At 42.2% G+C, this 12041-nt stretch overlaps 1 protein-coding gene across 1 annotated transcript in view; it reads right to left on the bottom strand.

The window, feature by feature from the left end:
* The window catches only part of LOC108312696 (cytochrome P450 4Z1), a 54825-nt gene that overhangs the window by 3458 nt on the left and 39326 nt on the right, over positions 1–12041 (bottom strand). The window contains 1 exon segment of the mRNA XM_017540704.2: positions 7244–7377. Coding sequence (XP_017396193.1) covers positions 7244–7377 — 134 coding nt within the window.

Below are 12041 nucleotides of genomic sequence, written 5' to 3'. Positions count from 1 at the left end.
CCTTAAAATGGCAAGGAGGTCATGCTAAGGCTTTTAGGTCGAAGTCAATATGGTTCACTGAGAAGTTTAAGCAGAGAGTGAGAGTATTGTCTTTTGTTTTGTTTTGTTTTGCCTTTCCTAGACAGTCACTTAGGAGATTTTATTATACTTTGGAGCCATAGAACCATATGGGATATAGTGCCAGTATGGCACTGAAGTAATGTTTTGTCATGATATGGACTATCCATTGATCAAGGCAGAGATGATACAGGCATCTCCCAAAATCTGTAAATATAATAAATTATATTAATGGATTCCTAATATTGAACAATCTTTGCAGCTTTGAAATATGATCTACTTATTTGGCCATGATGTATTATTTTATTTTATTTTATCTTTTTATAGAGATGGGGTCTTGTTGTGTTGCCCAGGCTCAAGTGATCCTCCCATCTTGGCCTCACAAAGTGTTTGAATTTCAGGCATGAGCCACCTGCCCAGCCAATATATTTATTTTGATGCACCATTGGATTATGTTTACTAATATTTTATTTAAAATTTGTATATTTATATACATAAGCGATATTTATCTAAAGATATTTTTGTGCAATTTTTAGTAGGTTTGTTATCAATGTGATATTTCCTTAAATAACTTTCTAACTTTTAATTTTCCTATGCTCTGGACAACTGTTAAGTATTACTGGGATTATATCGTCTTTAAAGGTTTGATAACATTTCTGAAAAACTGCACAGGACTGGTTCCTTTTTAGGGGCTCTAAAATTTTTTTCTAGTTCTATGAAAATTGGCATGTTTAGACTATTTATCTCTACCAGTATCAGTTTTAGTAAATTACGTATGATAAAATTATCTAGTTTTTTCAAATCTCTATGCATAGAATTGTGTAATATTAGTTAGTGGTTTGTCTCCGATGTTGGCCAGCCCCTCCCTCACTGGCTGTCATATTTTTTGACTAGTTATGCAGCTGTTCTGCTTTCCACACCATTACCTTTTGCTTTCGCCTTTGTTAATTCACCTGTTTTCTTTTAGTTTACTCTTTTATTCTTTTTCCAGCTGATTTATTTCCAGTTGTTTTTGACATTAGTGTTTAATTCTTCTATTAATAAAAATATTTGGTATTTAACATTATAACTTTTCTTCTAAATGCTGCTTTAGCGGTACACCATTAATTCTGATATGTAGAGTTTTCATGGTCATGATTTTATTTTGTATTTTTGCTTTAACCCAATAGTTTTTAATGGATTAAAAAAATCCACATGAATGAACCTTTTGAAAATTTTTTGTTGCTAATTTCCATTTTTATTGTCTTAATTTAAAGAATGCTATTTTGTAATGTTTCTCTTTTGGTAATTAAGCCTTAAAAAATTGTGGCCTAGCATACAGTCACCTTTAAGGAATGTTGCTGGCATACATAAAAAGGAAAGTGTGTTCCTTTTTAAAATTTGCACTCATGGCTGTCTTATGTTCACGATGAATTGTGGTTTTCAACATCATGAAATCTAAGTTTTGAACTTCACCAATCCTGATATGACCACTTAGCTTACTCACTGAGGTAAAGACCTGATTTGGGTTAGAATGGCAACTGGCACAACATCGCAGTGCTGCATCCATGAAGCAAAGACCACTTTCAAAAAACAAGTGGCCAGATCACTGTTAACACATTCTTCCTAAGTGATTAATCCACATATTGCTGGCTAATCAAGGACATTCAAGAAATTTGCTTTCTTAATATGGGTCAGAGATTTTGAAGTTTAGAGCTTCAAAAACCCAATGTTATTTAACTCTCCCAAGCCTCAATCATAGAGTCAAGCCTCTACGGTTGGATCAGGTTTATTTCCTGGCAGTACACATTCTTTCGCTTTTCAATTTTTGGTTCCAGAAGCATTGTTCTCTCTTGAACAATTTCTGGAAGTCTCACCAAGATCATCAGAACAGACTGCCCATTGAAGTTCAATAATTGCTAATACCTAAGAAGTATGGTTCACAGGCTCATCAATTATTAGCTCCTTTGGGTGAGTCTGAAATCGTGGTCAATGAAAAAAAAGTTTTTTGAGACGGGGTCTCACTATGTTGCCCAGGCTGGCAGGAAGTGGTGTGATTATAGTTTGCTGCAGCCTCAAACTCCTGGGCTCAGGTGATCCTCCTGCCTTAGCCTCCTGAGTAGCTGGGATGATAGACACATGCCAGTGCCCTCAGATGAGATAGTTTTGATTTCCTAAGTCAGTTATTGTCTTTCTTAGGAGTTTCTGCTTACTCTGGCTTACTGTCAGAGTGGCTGATTGATTGCCATGGATCTCTCCCATGAGTGGCACATAGGAGAAAACCCATTGTGTTTTGTTCTGTTTAGTGATTTATTTAGGGGATTTCATAGAACACTCATTTTTTTGGGCCACACCCTCTCCACTGAGGCTTACTGGACCATCAGATTCAGGGCATATACTAGGCCATTAATAGGTCTGTTATTGGCAATTGAAGGATTTTTTTCCCCCCCCTGCATGGGGTTTATTAATCCGGAGAATCTAACTGACACCTGATGAGTATATTTATTATAATAAAAAAGCATGTACATTGTCTAACAAAATGACATAGTTGAACCAAGATTACATTAGAAAAAGACAGAATTTGGAACATTTTCTATTTTATTCAGCTCTTAAATCACCATGGAGCCTTAGGACAAAAAGAAAACAGAATTCATAACTTTTGATGGTTTTCCATCTTTTTTTTTCTTCATGTAGAAAATCTGAAAACACCTCAATGACTCTAACTCAATGTCAGTGAAGATTCCCTGGGGAAAAAAAAAAAAAAACTTCAAAAAGGCAGATTGATGACTGCCTCCAATGGATCCATCCCCTTCCTCTCTCTAAATCTGTCTTTCTAGCCAATTTCCTTGTTCCACAAATCTAGGTAATTCCGAGCAAGGCTCAAAATATCTCTTAATAATATTAGTGAAAAGTAAAAATGGATCTGCATTGTCCAGAAAAAAGTGACTGCTCTCCCAGCTATCTGTGTATCATTTGGGTCACAATCTGTCAGCAGAGCAGACATCCCCTTTTCTCTGCCAGAATAAAGAGTCTTTAATTGTACCCTAGGCTCTAAATTAAAAGTTAACTTTTAAAAGATAAAATACGATTTTTAGGATTGACTATTTTTTTAGGTGATTAATATACACTTTTCCTAAAGTAGCTCAGCCTTGCTGAGCTTATTAAGACCACAATTTCTAAATCTTTTCTGTGGGATTAAAAAGTAGGCCGGGCGCGGTGGCTCACGCCTGTAATCCCAGCACTTTGGGAGGCCGAGGCGGGTGGATCACGAGGTCAAGAGATCGAGACCATCCTGGTCAACATGGTGAAACCCTGTCTCTACTAAAAATACAAAAAAAATTAGCTGGGCATGGTGGCGCGTGCCTATAATCCCAGCTACTCAGGAGGCTGAGGCAGGAGAATTGCCTGAACCCAGGAGGCGGAGGTTGCAGTGAGCCGAGATCGCGCCATTGCACTCCAGCCTGGGTAAAAAGAGTGAAACTCTGTCTCAAAAAAAAAAAAAAAAAAAAAAGTAGAGCCACCCTCTACTCTCTGAAAGTCTTTCTGCAGCCACCCCCTCATTGCCTTTTAAAAGTGGGAATTTCTCCTCTTGTTGCATTTGGCAGCCCAATCCTGTTTTCTAATTTCCTGAATTCATTAAAATCTCTTTTTGTTTATTAAATACCTTCCTTCCATTCTTTTCACTTTTATGGGATTATTTCTTTTTGTACTTCAGTGTATGTGTATAAGTAGGATCTTAGGAGGGACAAGTGGCAATAGAATCACCCAAGTGGCTTTCTTGGGTGGTAGATTGGTTTTTAGAGAGCTAAGTATGGAAATATAAAAATTAGGGGACTCTGACAGATAAAGACTGACAAAGGCAATAACTGAGACCGTGGAAGCAAGGTTGTTGAGAAGGAGGTAGCTGATATTCAAGGACTTGGATACTGCCTGGGTAAGGAAGATGATGGAGGTGTGAGGATGACTTCTAGCTTTCTCACGTAAAATTGCTCACAGACAGTGGTACCATTCATTAATGTAGCAATCTAGGAGGAGGAGCAGGTTTAGGGGAAGAAGGTAGATGACATGCTTCCTTTTGGACATTTTGCTTATCACAGTATGCTCAGAACAAAGCAAAGTGCCTAGAGCAGATATTTAGTAGGCAATTGTTGGGCCAGTGAATGAAGAGAAGGGCACACATAATGTGGTAGGTCTTTTGCCAAGAGTGAATGGGGACATGGCACAGGAACGGATGGAGACTGATGAAAATGTATGTGATACTGTGAGGTGTGGGAGAGAAAGCAGACATCATAAACATGCCTCTTTTTAGAAAAAAAACAGGATTTCTGGATAATAGAGGGAAGGAGGTGGGTCTGGTGGATATAACTGTTGGATACAATGAGTTGTAAATTTCAAAGAATCAGTATGTTATTATGTTCAGTTATTTGTCCTTCATTTTAAAGTTTAACTTCCTTGTAGTTCCAGTAAACAAACTTCTCTGCTGTTTCTAATCAGTCGTTCACATCTGTTCTCCCCAGCCCCCGGCTCCATCCTGACTCATCCCAGTCCCCTGCTCCAGTCACCTGCTCTGGTCACTTTCCTTTGACCTAGGTCACCCCTGGCCACCTGCTCTGACCCGCCCATAACCGTCCTGCCCACCAAACCAACCACCCTGCCACTCCAGCTCCGACCCCTGCTCTCTTTAAAATAGCCAATTGGGATTAGTCTAGCTTGTGTGGTCTAACCCTACCCAATAGGGGACACAGCAGTAGGGGCAACACCTGTCGGGCATAAGTACGCTTTTTCCTCACTTGCCCAAATGTGTGCCCATCATTGCTTCATCTGTGTGCTGCACCCTTCTATAGAAGTAAATTGTCTTGCTGAAAGGATTTATCTTGGAGTGCTATTTCTTTTGCGGCATCAAAATTTTACTTATAACATGAGGTACTCATTTGCCAATTTCTAATGAGAAATAAACAGGATTTCTGGGTAATAGAGGGAAAGAGGCGAATCTGGCGGATATGAGGCACCTATTTGCACATGTTTTGGTGTACTATAGCTGCATTCAAGGGCCCATTAGCAGGGCAGAGAAAGTGTATAGAAGCATTTAATGCCGGTTGAATTACTGATGCATGAGAGTAGAGAAAGGGGAAATATTCAAGGAAGTTGAGGGCATTGCCAAGGGGGAACTTGGAGTGATGAATCTAGGCATCCAAGCTGGGGGTGAAGAAAGTGAAGCTGTGGCGTGCCTGTGTGTATGAGAAGTGGGGAGGAAGGAAAACAGGGTAACAGGAAATGACACAGATGAGCATGTGTGGTCCAGTGAAGGCCTGAAAACTCTGGAGGGCAAGAAGGTGTGGCAGAAAGGAATGTAAAGTGAGATGAAGGCAACTCTGCTTGTGCCCTTCCTGTTCCCTCGTCGTGGCTTGAGGGAGATCAAGGTGCAGCTCCTGAAGGCACTTGGAGGAAAGGGCAGAGACTGCAGGAGACCAGAGATGACGTATAAGTAGCCTAGAAGTGAGTCAGTCAGGGTGGAGCCAGTTCTTCAGCTAACATCCATCAGTATCTCAGCAGAACTATCTGAAGCACAGAAAGTTACCTGCAGCAGCAAAAGCCACAAGATCAGGAAAATGAAAGGAACATGAAACAGAAAGGCCCTGAATGGGAAAAATTAAAAGGCATGCTGATTCTCACATTTTCAACCTGTAGCTTTTGTATGGGTAGGGGGATTTTAATGGTCTGTGGATTACAGGGCTTAGGCGATCTAGAATAGAAGCAGAGAAAATAATTTTCTCGTGTTGGAAGGCAGCAATACATAATCATTTTATTGATGTTGAAAAAAAACAGAGCTTATTGACAGGATTTAGGTATTATTGAAATGCAGGGATAAGGAAAAAGGTAGTAAAAGCTGACTCTGAGCTGTCTTGTTTGAGCAACTAGGTGGGTGGAATATTATGTGTATAGATGCAATAGTATGTAGGTAATACACAGTACAATAAATACTGTGTGAAAAATAACACTGAAGTGAAAAGAGGAAACTTCTTTAGACACTAGATGATTGCAAAGATCCCTGTGATCGCAAAGATCTTTTTCTGGAGAGATCCCAGACAAAGCTTAAGATTTTGCTTCAGTGTAGTAGTTAAGAGCACAGACTCTAGAGTCCCACTGCTTGGGTTCAAGTCCTAGTTCCACCATTTACCAGAGATGAAGTTTTACCTTTTAGTCGCTGTTTGTCTAAAATGTGCATAACACTGCTATTTCCACAGTAGAACTGGGGGGCAGGAGGATAGGTGGATAAAATGAGTTAATACGTGCAAAACATCTAGAACAATGCTTGGCCCCTAGTAAGTACTAAATAATTTTTTGCTTTTGTTATTTCAATAGTAAAGTTGATTTTGTAAAAAACGAACATTTAATTGCTATTGGGCAGCTATGGTAGCCCAGTAGCAATTAAATATTACTACATTTAATTAGACTACTACAGATGCCCAATCAAATCCAGTATTTGAAAGACAGTTAAATTGGAGGAAGTTGTAGAAACACAGCTCAACATAGGTCAAAAATAAATTCTGGCTCATTGCTTTATATCTCTAATGTCATCATTCAATCCATCTTGCATCCCACCAATGTATTAGTCTTTCTAAAAAAATAACTATAAGCATGCCACCAGCTTTGATGTCTTAAATCCGTCTGCTGTTTGATCCAGAAAGGCTGAACACAAAAGGCTGGCCTTCAGAAAGCTCTATGATCTGAGTACATCACGACTCTGGGTGTAGTCCAAAATTTCCCTCTGTGAATGCTGGAGTCTGGTGGATTACGGTAATTGCTCCAGTGACATGCCCTGCTGGTGTGCGTGAGGGAAGGGAGAAGGCAAGCTGTCTGCTGCTTTGTGTCTGCCCTTCTTTCTTTCTGCCCACAATGCTGCCTCTCTCATATTTGCTTATATAAATCTAGTCCTTTAAGGTTCAGTGATAAAGTGATGCTTCATGAAGGCCCCCTCCCCAACTCCTCAGGCCTTATGGCAGGATTCTATACCTTTTCACCTTGGTAATCCTGTCCCTGTTTTGATAGTCCTGAGAGCTCTCTCCTCTTTCTCCCTTTCTGGGAAATCAGAATGGCCCTAGGCTCCATAGATTCTAAGGACAAATAACTGTTAAAGACATGAGTGTGTTAAGACATTTCAGTCCAAGCACAACTGTATTGTTAAAAAAAAAAAATGTTTTAAGACCTGCAGGTAAGGAGCGTCCAACTGGAAAGGTAATGAGTTTGTTGAGTAGCCAGGATATGTTTGCTACCGGTGGGTAGAGGCGGAGGCATTCCTTGATGCACATTGTGGTGTAAGGTATCTGGCTCAGGTGTTCCCTGGATAGAAGCACAGGAGGAAAGGAAAAGGACGGGTGGTCACTTAGCCATTGCACTGAAAGCCCAGCTTTTCTCCATTTTTGTAACTGAGAATGGTATTTTTCTTTACCCGAAGGAGGATTTCAGATGTATAAGTATGTCTTAGGAAAAGCTAAATATTAACATGAACCACTTTTCACATGTAACTGTGTGTGGGTTTTTTTTTCTCCTACAGATATAGGGCTCTTGTCCTGAGACATACTTATTCCAGGGCTCCCGCCAATATCACACATCTGTGAAAATTCGGATAGAGTTGCGGGTTGTATTTATATCCAGAGTATTTCTTCTATGAATGAGTAAGTATTTCTGATAGCACTGTAGTAGGAATACAGACTATCTTCTTCACTAGGAGCGCTGAAAAAACTCAGGGAACTTAAAAAAATATTCTTAAAAGCATCAATGAGATAACTCAGTTGTGAGGAGACTGTAAAGAGGACTGGAGTTCACAGAACTGGGCAGGTAATGGCTGATGCTTCTGCTGCAAACCAGACGCGGAGCAGGAGGCAAGGAGACACGAGTCAGAATCGAGGGCTCACCACAGGCGGGGACTGTGGTAAAGTGCCCTCAGCGCTGGGCTGGGCCTGCAAAGGAATGCACCTGGAAATAGGTATAGGAAAGGCAAAATAAATGCAAAGAAGTAGAAGAAAAAGTAGTTAAGGGAAGAGTAGCAATCAATGAGCTAGGCAAAAGCGAAAGAGTCAACAAGGTCAGCAATGGTAGACATTGGTTCATTGAAAAGGTGGATAAAATTGGTAATTTTCGGGTAGAATGTTAGAATAAAAAGAAAGAAGACACAGATATCAAAATTGAACAAAAAAGGGCCAGGTGCGGTGGCTCACACCTGTAATCCCAGTACTTTGGGAGGCCGAAGTGGGCGGATCACGAGGTGAAGAGATTGAGTCCAGCCTGGCCAACGTAGTGAAACCTCGTCTCTGCTAAAAAGTACAAAAATTAGCTGGGGTAGTGGCACACACCTATAATCCCAACTATTCGGGAGGTTGAGGCAGGAGAATCATGTGAACCTGGGAGGCGGAGGTTGCAGTGAGCCGAGATCATGCCATTGCACTCCAGCCTGGTGACAGAGTGAGACTCCATTTCAAAAATAAATATAAATAAATAAATAAATAAAAACAAAAAGATAATGAAGTAATAAGTTTTGTTTCTAGTAATGGTGGACTAAGTAATTCAGATCGAATCTCCTGCTATGACAACCAGAAAATTTGGACCACACACACACACACACACACACACACGCTGTACTTAAGCAGATCAGAGAGCTAGTAATATAGTAGAGAGATGTTGACCCAGTAGAGAATGAAGATTGGAGATGCCGGGATTTGATCCTGAGAATGAGAAATGCTATTCTGCTGGGTGCCTGCCAATTGCAGAAGATGAGCTGAGAGGCTCAGAAGTGCTTTGGGTAGCTTCCTGTGACTATGTGAACAAAGATCAGATTGCAGTCCCTCTGGGGGAAGGTGCCTGAAGAATCTAGCTACTTTGAGTTGGGAGTTCAAAGTTGGCATCCTAGCTAAAATAATTAACTGGAGATGCGAAAAGTTACCATATCAATGGCACAGCTTTTAATTGTCCAAATATCTGGATTAAGAGGATTCTGAATTGCATGATTACAGACACCTGGCATAAATAAATACTGTATAAATTCTCTCTGGAAGAAGCTTACAAACCAGCCTAAGCTTACAAGCAGTTTGGTTAAAACCCTGTCTGGTACAAAGTAAAATGCTCCCAGGTAAAAAATGAGGCTGGATGACATGAAAAACAAGAAAACAAAACTGCCAGGCGCCGTGGCTGATGCCTGTAATCCCAGCACTTTGGGAGGCCGAGGTGGGCGGATCATGAGGTCAGGAGATTGAGACCATCCTGGGTAACACAGCGAAAACTCGTTTCTACTAAAAAAAATACAAAAAATTTAGCAGGGTGTGGTGGCACACACCTGTAGCCCCAGCTACTTGGGAGATTAAGGCAGGAGAATCACTTGAATCCGGGAGGTGGAGGTGGCAGTGAGCCGAGATCGCACCACTGCACTCCAGCCTGGGCGACAGAGCGAGACTCTGTCTCAAAAACAAAAAACAAACGAAAAAACCCCACAACAATCCAGCAGATACAACACACAGTAAAATAATATCCACAGGAGTTTCCAATATTGGAATCATGAGAATTTTAAAATAGTTTTCTTACTCAGTATAAGGAGATAAAAAAACATGATTGAAAATTTCAGCAGGTAATTGGAAATTGTAAAAACGTTTACAATAGGGAGGAAGTTCTAAGATGGATGACTAGAGGCATCTGGTACTCACCTCTTCCATAGACAGGAACCAACATAGGAAATAGATAATTACACTTCAAATGGATCATCTAAGGGAGAACAATGGAATTCAACAGAGAAGTGATGGAAAGCACCAAAAGCAAGGAAGGAGAGGGAAGTGAGGCAGCCTGTTTGGCGGGGATCAACTGGGAGTCTGGAGAAACTCCTTAATATGGGAAAAGAGTAAGTGAGAGACCTCCAGTGATCCACGCTCGCACCATGGACTCTTACAATACTAGCTATGGAAGAGCCCACTAACCTTTGCAGGCCCTGAGACTAACGTAGGGCACTGCCTGGAGATTACATGAAGACATTACTCCAGAGAGAGCGCTCACACTGGGTCCCACAAACCCCTGAGTCCTCAGCAGCTGCAGTGTGGCACCATTTGGACAGCCCAGCCCCCATTGGACTGTATCTTGCCCCGGGGTTCTACAGCCTCTACATCTCCACACCCCTGAAGCCCCAGTGACATTCCTTACCATAGCTGCTAATGCTGCTGCTGCCGGGGCCAAGGTGGGAGCCACTGCCAGTGACCTTATCACCCCCAGCAGATGGGTGGGCACACATTTTCATGCCCCTTGAGGACAAATTCCACTGCCTGTAACTGTAGCTACTGTGGGCTGCTGCAAGGGCCAAGGTGCTAGCAAAGTATGAGCCAGCCCTACCCCCCAAAAGCCTTTTGCTTATGGCTGCTCCAAATGAAAGCAGCCTCTCCCTCTCCAGTAGCAGGGCCATAGCACAGCTGCTGCCATCCTCATCTGAGCACTCTGCTAGCAGCCTGGGGATCACCCTGTCCCTGCCTACCATAGCCAGCACCTGCATACACTACTGGGGGGTCTGAGGGCAGATATGCTCAGCTTGGCTCCATCCTCCCAGTACCTGAGCATGCAGTCTAGGGTGCTACAGACTGCCTTGCCCAGTCTATCACTGGCACCTGAGCACTTCTCCTGGGGTCTGAGGTTGGGCTCACTCAACCTGCTGCTACCATCACAGCTGGCACTTACCCACATGTGCCAACTGTGGGCCTGGGGACTGGCCTGCTCAGCCCTTCACAGCCATCACCAATACCAGTGTGGACTGCTTAGGACCCAGAGGATTGTCCCACATGCCTGATGCCCAGGGGCTCAAGAACCCAGCCACCCACCTGGCCCACCACTGCCATTTCCAGAACCCCGGGAAGCTACCTGGAAGCCAAAGAATTGGCCTGGCTGGAGCAGCTAACACTGGTGCAAGTATATATCACCCTGGTGCCCAAGAACATGCATGCTCAGCCCACTGCAGCCACTGCTGGGACCCAAAGACTGGCCCATGTAGCATCCCAGCCCCCAGCAAAACTTCACCACAGCTTCCACTAACAACCACATCCTAAGCCACTGAGTAAATCACAGACAACAATGATGCTGCTTACAGTTGAAAAAAATCACAGCGATTACACTACTGCACATGCCCAGAATCAGAGCCAAAGCATCCTACCCAATCAACACTATAAATACATTTTCAGGGAAAATCCTCGCCTATGAAAGCAAATTCAAAATGTTAGAAGAAGCAACTGTTACACCAGATGCACAAATACCAGTGTGGGAACATAGGAAACATTGAAAGCAAGGAAATATGACACCTCCAAAACAACACAATAATTCTTGAGCAACAGGTCCCAATCAAAAACAGACTTACAAAATCCTGGAGAAAGAATTCAAAATATTGATACCAAAGAAGCTGGGTGAGGCTGGGCATGGTGCCTCATGCCTGTAATCCAGCACTTTGGGAGGCAGAGGCAGGCAGATCACCTGAGATCAGGAGTTTGAGACCAGCCTGGCCAACATGGTGAAACCCTGTCTCTACTAAAAATAAAAAAATCATCTGGGTGTGGTGGCATGTGCCTGTAATCCCAGCCACTCAAAAGTCTGAGGCAGGAGAATTGCTTGAACTTGGGAGGCAGAGAATGCAATGAGCTGAGATGGCGCCATTGCACACTAGCATGGGAAAAAAGAGCAAAACTGTTTCTCAGAAAAATAAATAAATAAAAAGGAAGCATGATGAGACAGGTGAGATACAAGAAAATGAGAGGCTGAGGCAGAAAGATTGCTTGAGGCCAACAGTTCAAGGCCAGCTTGGACGACATTGTGAGATCCTATATCTATTAAAAAAAAAAAATTAGCCAGGCATGGTGGATATGCCTGTAATCCCAGCTACTTGGAAGGCTGAAACAGGATGATTGCTTGAGCCTAGGAGTTTCATGCTTCAGTGAACTATGATCATGCCATTACATGCCAGCCTGGGTAACAAAGTGAGACTGTGTCTC

This window comes from Cebus imitator, unplaced genomic scaffold (assembly GCF_001604975.1).
Source record: "Cebus imitator isolate Cc_AM_T3 unplaced genomic scaffold, Cebus_imitator-1.0 Scaffold129, whole genome shotgun sequence".
Classification (NCBI taxonomy): Eukaryota; Metazoa; Chordata; class Mammalia; order Primates; family Cebidae; genus Cebus; species Cebus imitator.
This window is presented reverse-complemented; position numbering and strand designations above follow the sequence as displayed.